The 9,544-nt window shown below is 46.6% G+C and overlaps 1 protein-coding gene across 1 annotated transcript in view; it reads right to left on the bottom strand.

Moving 5' to 3' along the window:
- Window positions 1-1,695: 1,695 nt before the first annotated feature.
- LOC142571210 (uncharacterized) overlaps window positions 1,696-9,544 on the bottom strand; it is a 70,543-nt gene continuing 62,694 nt past the window's right edge. The window contains exons 8-9 of the mRNA XM_075679482.1: window positions 7,121-7,252; window positions 1,696-1,916 (exon numbers count right to left, since the gene is read on the bottom strand). Coding sequence (XP_075535597.1) covers window positions 1,725-1,916; window positions 7,121-7,252 — 324 coding nt within the window. The 3' untranslated portion in view covers window positions 1,696-1,724. The remainder of the gene's footprint in view (window positions 1,917-7,120; window positions 7,253-9,544) is intronic.

Here is a 9,544-nt window from a genome sequence, read left to right as displayed (position 1 = left end):
TTTAAACTACGAAGAACGAAGAACCAACTAAGCCTCTTTACTTGCATCTTGATCTTAAGTTAGCACTTGGCTCTCGAATATATTTATTGCCTCTCTCCACGAGGCATGTACATCATCATCGAGCCCATTATCCAACTACGTATTGTGCTAAAATTAACCCTTTTCACTTCTCGCTCTATCCACAAACAACATCCCAGAGGAAGCGCTTGACTCAGTCTTATACGTATTATATGTAGAATACAACCGTGCTTTTTGTAGTGTCATGTTTGCAAGTGAATTTTGTGCCTGTTTGCGTTTTGTTATGCGTGCCTGTCCTCCTGGGACCTTATTGCGGCTTGCACTGCGTTAAAAACAAATTAATATAAGTAAACTGCTACGCGTTTGACCGAGCGCTGCCATATTGGGCTGTGACATTTCGGTCCGTTCCATTCCGATACTGGCTCTCTGTATGAAGACCATTCATACTGCGGCAAAATTGTCTCCGAGGGCGAGATTCTAATCGTGGGCACTCCCAGCCAAAAAGAAGGACGATTAACCCATTATTACACGGACGCACGCACGCGACAAGTCAGTAGCAGTCTGACCACTCTCTGTTACTCGTTTCAGCAAACGTTTTAAAGCAGTTGGCACGTGTCTTAGAACGGATAACCAGGATTCATTATAAGGTGTGTAGTCGCGACACTTTGCCCCAACCTGCGGCTGTGGCAGCTACAGCACTTTGATTCACTATGCGACATGTTACTGCCTTTGTTTTTGACGCACTTTGTCCATACGCCATCACCTTCGGAATCGACTCAGGTTCTCTTCTTCTTATCGACTCTCTTCTTCTTCTTGAGATAGAACACGTCTGAGAAACCATTAAACGTGTGTGTATGTGGCTCTTCGTTTCGCCATCTCACTCTTCCTTCCTGGCTACAACAATCTGCAAATATGAAACCTCTGCGAAAAAAAAAACGTATTATTAAGGCAAAGTTGCAGTGGGCTTCAGCTGGCAGCTACCGAAAGCAGGCGAGGGCTGGAGAATAAAATGGCATCGGCTTTCGTTTGTGTGTGTCAGTGCTTTAAATAATTAGCTCAAAGAAAGAATTACAATTCAATGGCGAAAAATAGTATTTTCAGCATTTTTTTTTCAGCACCGATTCCGCTCCGTGTCATGAGCTACGCAGTGGAGTGCAACGCACGGGGAAATGGTGTGGCCATTGTGGTTGTCGCAAAATGTGTAAGCGAAGTCGACCGGCCCGCTTTGGTTTGTTAGTGACTAACAAAAATAAACTGAGTTACAACATTAAAATGCATGACCATGCATTAATTGTCTTTGTGTCTGCCTCCTAGGCATCCGTTTTCTGATGCCTAAATAAAATACTTCGACTTTGACTTTGACATATTTCGGTATTAACATATGGTCAAGCAAGCTCATAAACATCAAATGAGTTCATTTTTGCTGACATCTTGGATGTGGTCCAGACAAAGCGAACAGCGTACGTTCTAGGGATAAATACATTCAATAAAGTCCTAGATGAAAAAAGAAATACTGACGAACGTCCAAGTATAATGTTCAAAAACGGGCACTCTAAAATACTAGGCGCTATTGAGCCTAGGTAGGAAGTTAAAAAAAGGCGAAAAGTTGACCGTGCAGCACAGGACTGTAACCTCCTTGTGGCTGAATCTGAAGCACACAATTGAAGGGCGCAATCAGCTGGACGTCGTGATTCCGCAGTAGGAAACTAGAGCACTTTGCCCAGCTGCGCCTTCGTGCGATTGGTGATGCCAAACGGGGTCACCTTGCACGAAACGTTCCGTTGCTTGTCGTGTGAATAAGTCATGACAGTTTTGTCCGCGTCATACTCGTAATGCTCGACAATGATGCCGATCGTCTTAATTCCAGCCTTCTTCAGCTGGTCAGCCATTAGGCGGGCCTGTGGAAAGGCAGGAAAAAGAGCGAAACGCAACTAATTAACTCATCAAAACAATTCTGCGGCTAAACCACACGCACTCGAAAGTGCACAATGCACCGACTGGTTTAAAAATGCCTGGTATGTCCCTATGTCCGGCACAGTAGTCAGTTGTGGCGGGGTTTAGTGTCGCGAAAGTGCACGTCATGTTATGAAGGACGTGGTAGTAGAATACTCCGGAATTCCCACCACCTCTGGTTCTTTACCGTAGACCCAAATATAAGCGCACGAGCCCTTCCGCATTTCGGCCGCAGCCGGGAGTCAGTAGCCTCGAGCTCAGTAGCCGAGCCACCATGGCAGGTCTGTCAGAGTGAGAGGTGGAACAGTACATAACACAGCTACGAATTACAGAGGCTACGACTTCTGGCAAAGCTAAAATTACTTTAAATTGAAATTTAAATATATAATCTCATACAAAAAAGGCCATCGATTGTTATAATTTCTACGTTCAGTATGTTATCCCCTATAATTGCATATTTAATGAAAAATGAATCGTCACGGAATTCAATAGACATCTCACGTTCTAAAGGGATATACTTTCACTGGCTCTTCAAAACGCCTGGTCTAGTTACATTGTAAACGTTCCTTCCTTGTTTATGATCATGGTTGGACTTAGAGGACAGAAATTTTGCTATAATTAATGTCTTGAGGTCTGATGTGTCTGACGTGTTCCACTTTGCCGGACGAAACACAATCAACCGCGAAAGTACGAAAAACGGTAACTGGGAAACAGCTGAATTTCCGAGTACACTGTGGCAGAAGTCAACTAAACCGTAGAATAATGTGTTGTTCGTATATGCTGGTTATGGCTGGAAATCTGTGTACAAAATCCGTGTTCCGAAATTGCGTAGATATTCAGCGTTTTATTAAATCATACTGCCGGTAAACTTTCTTGCTTGACTGTACGTCCTTCGCTTCAGCTTTTTATTGCAGAATACAGGAAGAGAAGCGTAAAATTCAGACGACTTAACTCGGGATTTTAATAAGGAACAGAAGGTGTGAGAACAAAATCAACCAGTGTCGCTAGTATGCGATTCCCCGTTCCAAGTACGAGGTAGCCACACAGTAACGTATTGTAATGCTGTAACTTTTGTGAGTCTTTGTGATCGTTGAAGGCACTCGAAACTACTGGGCAAAAACTGATGTTGGAATATATAAGACAGTGGATTTCTTTTAAAGGGCCCCTCACCAGGTCTGGCCCTTTTGAACTGAGAAGCGCAGAGCATACAAAATGCGCGATAACGATTGTGTCTGCAAAGTATTACATGGCTACGCGCCGCGGAAATATCCGGGATTTCAAACCGAACGCCATTGTTCCTTCTCCTCGCGGCCGCCGCACTCCAAGCCGGAGGATGACGTACACGTGCTAGTGCGTCTACGTACACGTGTTTCTGCTGTTATATCCCTCGTGGTGACACATGACTTCGACAATTATTCTAAATAAATCTGTTATTTGAGTAATATGTTGCTTGAATAGACGAATTAAAGATTAGAGAAATGATAAAACACACAAATCGAATGTCTACATGTTTTTGTTTTACTTCACGCTGCAGCAAGAGGTATGTACTTCCGCTTCGTCTGCTTGTTCCCACGTTGTGCAGTCGCGTGCGCAGACAACAAAACGATGTAATTTTCTAGCGTGCTCCAGCGTGGGATCATGCTCTGCGATCGGCTTGTGTCTGCCTCAGTATTCGTGTAGCACTGACTTTGTACTTCTTGTCAGGGGTCCTCGTGCACAGCGCGCAAAATCGTGCGCTGCACGAAACAATACAATAACAGCTCGTGCACGACACCGTCAGCAAAAGTGCGCCGCGCCGCAAAAAAGCGACAAAAAAAAATTAAAGCGGGGCCCGTGACGTATGCGTCCCGCGATCCTTGGGATCCGGAATGGGAGAACGCAGCGAAAAAATTTCGCTTGCGGAGGCTAGAGGGGACGAGGGGAGAGAACGTCTCGCTTGTCAGTGAAGCTCGTCTCCTGAAATCATGAGTTCGCGGCACTGAAATATTTCTATCTCGGCTATAGTGAGCCGGTTTGAAAATTTTTTTACGGCAGAACGCTCCCTAGAGGACACGTAAGAACTTCCAGTGTATAACCAAAATTTGCTATGGGGTCTGGTGAGGGGCCCTTTAAAGGGAAGCTGAAAGCTTTTCCAGAAAAAGTGAGTGAAGAGCAGTACGCCGTGGTTTTCAACCCTCTGAATTCCAATATCGCATCGAAATCGAGCGATAGAAAGCGCAAACATATTTAATTTCGACGAAAAGTGCAGCAGCAGACACGCCCAGCTCGCGCGCCTCGTTTCCGCCTCTGACTGGTCGGGCGCCTCGTGACGTCAACAATGGTGTTCGTCCGGACCGACTGCTGCCGCTACACACGAAGCACGGCGCAAAGTAGTTTGGTGGTGTTTTGCTGAGACGGTCATGGAAATTTTCGAGAGCTTGCGTTTCTCTGAGGAGTTCGGCGTTAAGTCCAAACTCTACGAGAGCGATTTCGCGCGCGACGGTGACGGGCAACGGCTTCGAGCGACAAAACGGACCGTCGCTTGAACAAATCGCTCGGTGTTGTCGCTCGATCGCTCGTTTCTAGAAATCTAGAACTCGTGGCTCGTCGCCCGGAAATGCTATGAGCGACTAGCCAATTGTGCGAAGCCGAAACTGGATGTACATAACTCAAATACTACTGTTTGTCGCACGGAACGAGCAAACTATAGAATTTTACACGTGCAAGAATAAGAACCTAGTGCAAGACCTTCAGAAATATTTTATGCTCCTTCTTCAGTAAAATAGATCAACTTAAATTGATAAAGCATGCGTCACGCTAGTTTCGGCGCGTATATTGCTGCCCTCATACCGGGAAGTCGTCGCTCAAAGCCGTCGCTCGCGTAGAGTTCGGCTTGCAGACGACGAGTGAACGCGACAGCCATCGCCTCGCTTGTAGCGCTGTCGCTGTCGCGTGCAAGATCACTTGCAAGGGGTTTATACTTGTGCACACTACACGTACGTACATACTTGTACATACTACATGTACGAGCCGATTGCGAAGAGCCGGCCTCTCCAAGAAGCGAAAAATGCTGGTGCAAGCACTCCTTTCCACGCGAATGAAAGCGAAGTGTTAGCATCTCCTTGTATTGGCAATGTTCTTTGGCGAGTATGTTTTTTGCTAAGCTGCATTCAGCGTTCCAGTGAGTACGTTTCCGGGCAAACAACTGTAGTGTTATGTTCCTGCATGCCTCTTCGTAGAACGTAAGCGGTGATGCGATCTGCAGCATTTGTGCGCTGCCCCAAAGCTGTCGGCAATCTACACAGACGGTTTAAACGCGGGAAAAGTTTACCGGCTGTTGTAGCACGTGTAGTATAGAACCTTCATCAGCGCGCCATCCGCACGCTACTCGTAACCGGCGAATTCCGTCGGCTACTTGAGATGGTCGGTTTCTCTTTGTGTGAGAGAAGGGGGAGCGCAACGTCCTAGCGTGAGCAGGCTTTCCAACACATGTAAACTTTACGCTTGCACTGCATTATGGTAGCTGCATGCAGGCTGTTTCACAACACACGTGCGAATAGAAAATTCGAGGCGCTTGGCGATGAAACCTCCGTCAAGGGTGGGCGATAAACATGCACCTTCCGTTCAGCGTGCTAACTATTTTTCTTTAGGAGAACCCAAAGCACGCATTATTGATAAACACCGGTAGTAATCGTCACGGAAGTGGTTAGAGCACAACACTTGTTCTTGAGCGCTTGAAGTTCTTTCCCTTCACAGCAGCCTCCCACTTAGCTGAAAGCTTCTTGTCTTGCAGGAACTAATGGAACATCGGAACATCGTCGCGGCCGCTGGTGTTCGTGCAAGCGTAGGCTGCACAGAACGCCGGCATGATCGGCCTACAAGTTCAATTGATGCTGCACACGCCAACTACCACTACTATATACAAACAAACAAAGGAATGTAGGGTCGAGCGAAGTAGATTAGGACGGCACGCACGCAGAAATGAGCCCAGTCAGGCACGGTCGCGGAGACTGCGAAGGAACCGAACACCAGTGCTGACGTCACTAAGCCGCGGTTTCCCGTCTCCGCTCGCATCGTCAGCGCCAGCAGCAGCGCGCGGCGCTGGACGGGGGGCGGAGCTACAGCGCAATGTTAACCGACGATTGCGTCGCTCCTAAGTGAAAAATCCCCCCCAAAATTTTACCTTCGTTGTTTATAAGGTTCCCACATCCGTATATGAGCGTGTTATTGAATGGGACGGACTCTTCAGCTTCCCTTTAAGGCCGCACATGAAGCAACCTAAGGAGGAGGTCTAACACACCATTTAATTTCGCAATTTTCATGCGCACAAGCGCCAAATGCAACTTGAACGCTGCTCAGTTCTTATTTAACGATCATAACGTGCAGAAAAGCTCATTCACATTAGAAACTAAGGCTCGAGAATAAGGTTCTTAAAATATCAACTCGAAGGAGAGCAGCGAGGGCTCAATATTGAGCGAGATCATTATACAAAGTTTGTAGAACTCTGTGCGCACCCAATTACGCCTTCACGTCTCTGCAGATGGCACCGTGATTGCGACTTATCGCCTTCACCTACGCGCACCAATAGGTCCGCGAAGTTTCTTTTTCGACGCAGGAGTGAACGAGTGAAACTCATCACTCCCCCCCCCCCCCAATCCATTTATTGCTGTATGTCTGACTGCACCTAATTCATCATTACAAGTGTCAATTTACGCAATGCTTCCTTTGGCTTCATTGCCTCTTGGCTTCGTGTTGCGATTGTTACAATATGTGCCTCTCTGTTCGATTTTTTTCTGGCTGATTGCGCAATGATCGTCTTGACTCCGGCAGCCTTAGCCACGTATTATAGAACATGCCTCCGTTCAGCACCCCACCTCGACTCGAGGAAGTGGCTGGCAGAGCCGAGTTTCGACAGACGTGGTCGCTGCTCTTAATTACGCGCCGCGGCATTTCTTGAGAGCTCCAGCCTCTCCTTCAGAGGAGGTGCATGCTTAACCAGGAGGGGTCGCTTTAAGCCAATGTTCTTTAACGTATACTTCATTATTTTTTTAGATATCGATGAAACATTTTACAGGAGCCCTACTTCAAGGCAATTATCCCAATTGTAGGCTATTGTTTAGAGATCCACCCCGGCGTGTAATGACAGCGGGGCGCAGATTCGGCCTCTCACCTTCCTCGAAACGGTTTCTTCAACTTCGAAAAAATGGATGTCAGTGAGGTCTTCGTCCAATCCCCCCATCCATCGCCTAGTCATCAACGAATAAAAATGGCACTCGATGTTCGCTATGCTTATGTCGCAGATCTGAAAAGAGAAGGGCGTCAATGTTCTACCGTCTGACATCCTTCTGTCACGTGTTAGACAAGGGGATAAAAATTAGGGAATCGGAAGGTTCAGACCTGGTCGGCGAATAGTGACTGCATTACGTGAACGGTCGATCAGTACAAGTCACTGTGAAGTAAGGACAACTCAGAAAAGGGCAAAGAGATGATGCTTCCTTTCCAGTTCTTACTTCACATTGCGCCGCGACTACAGTTACACAATGCATACGAACCATGTAGTTCTGCAGCAAGTAGTAATACAGAACAAAGCGGGAGGTGAACAATGCATACATGAGTGCAAACGGCATCCTCGTCCTCTATTTTCTAAGTGCCTCATATTGTACCCCGAAGTTCCACATGAAGAGAGTTCTCACTGAAGTTGTCTAAACTCTCCTGCACGACTGAGTATCCTACACAAAGGAGCACAAATACGTATTCACAACAGAGCTGAAATACTGGAAGTAGCACGTTAAGTCGAGAGTTACACTTTTGTAGCTACAGTAACTTTGCGTTCGTTACCGTCGAGGTGCCAAATAGCAAGTTCTAGAAAACCAAGGTAACCGTCAGAATTGCATGTTTCCAGCGCTGTACACTTTGCCGGGCTAATCTTCCTGGTTCCACATTTTGTAACAACTGGGTTCAAAATCCGCTGCTTTCATGATTGGCAAGAACGTCGGTGCGCCGCTGTTATTGCACAAATTGGCTATTGAGCAAACCAAATCACAAGAAGAACGAGCAAGAAAAATATTACAACTTCCGGTCCTCATTTAAAAGAAACCGAAAACAGGCCTGAAAAAAGTTATGCGGATCCCACGCACTGTGCTGTGGAGATCGATGTGCGCGGATTTCTGCGCGGTTTGTTTTGATCGATGATAATTAGCGGTGAGGTTGACGGCTACTGTTTACTTCATCAAGGTTTAGTTCAAAGCGGTGAGTTGATGTTAAACGTTACCTTGCGTGCACCACTGCTGTTTTGTCTGCGTAGTACAAAGAACACAGAGGGAGGTGTTTGCTGTGGCGTTGTATTTCATAATCTCGGAAAGGCCAGAACGTATTCAATGCCTCACATGGAAAATGGCATCGCGGCATAAGTATTGAACTTTATTAGAATTGTGGGGCTGCACATGCTAAGCCGGAATCAGGTTATCGGGCAGACGGCAGTGGCGGACTCTGGATTAAGTTTGAAACAGTGATGTTCTTTAAAGGGACACTAAAGGCAATTACCAAGTCGATGTAGACTATTTAAATACCATTACAGAAATTTGGGAACGCTTGTTTGGTGCCAAGAACAGACTTTGTTTACGAGAAAATTGCGTCTCAAGGGTCCGAAACTAAGGAAACACGAAAGCGCGGGCGGCGAAGCGTGTAGAGCGAAAACGAAACCTTTCGACCGCCCACGTCGTTGTTAAGGGTGATTTCCAATTAGTTCTTTTTCCAAAAATAAAAAAAAGAACTGGGCATGTAGAATATTATTTCGTCGTATAATACAATACAACGATATTTTTTGCAACGGGTGGTTGAGTACTAGTGACTGAATTTAATTAAGGAGTGGTTTCGTCAAAATCCCGGGGGAGTCTCTAATCATGTCCGGCATTCACCTCTATTTCTCAATTATTAAGGCTCTGTTCGCGATATTAAGGCCTTAGAGATTTTTGAGGACTAATCTATCACTTTAGCTTGACATGGTATTTGCCTTTAGTGTCCTTTTAACGTGTCCGTAAGTTTAAGTGCAAGTGCGTTTTATTTATTTCGCCCCCGTCGAAATGCGGCTGCCGCGATCGCAATCAAGCCGCGACCTCGAGCAATGCCATAGCCGCCAAGCATCCGCGACCGGTACAGAAGTGTTGATTTCACGTGTGACCGCTGCCGTAATGCGGCTCTGCTTCTGCGCGCCCTGCTTAGTTGTTCGCTTGACGAATATGCATGGTGTTTATTTTTCAGAAATATCAGAAACGTACCGTACCGTACCTTGAACCTAAAGGTACCCTGTTTGCCCGCAACCGCTGTCGTGTCTACAGTACTCGTAATAGCGTTTCCTTGCCTTCTCACGTCACCTTTTGCGTATACACCCCCCCCCCCCTCTGCCCCCACACCTGAACGGGAATTGCAAGCGCAGAGTGGCAAGCCTGTTATTCACTCATTTCGCGACTGCGTCGGTTTTACCCATTCTCTGCCTGCACTGCCCACTCCTCTCTAGCATTCTATCTAGCTTCCCTCTGCGCTTGCACGTTAGTAGAAAGGTAAGCGTTGCCATTTCTGTAGTGCTTTTGGAGGG

The sequence above is a fragment of the Dermacentor variabilis genome, chromosome 2 (genome assembly GCF_050947875.1).
Source record: "Dermacentor variabilis isolate Ectoservices chromosome 2, ASM5094787v1, whole genome shotgun sequence".
Taxonomy (NCBI): domain Eukaryota; kingdom Metazoa; phylum Arthropoda; class Arachnida; order Ixodida; family Ixodidae; genus Dermacentor; species Dermacentor variabilis.
This window is presented reverse-complemented; position numbering and strand designations above follow the sequence as displayed.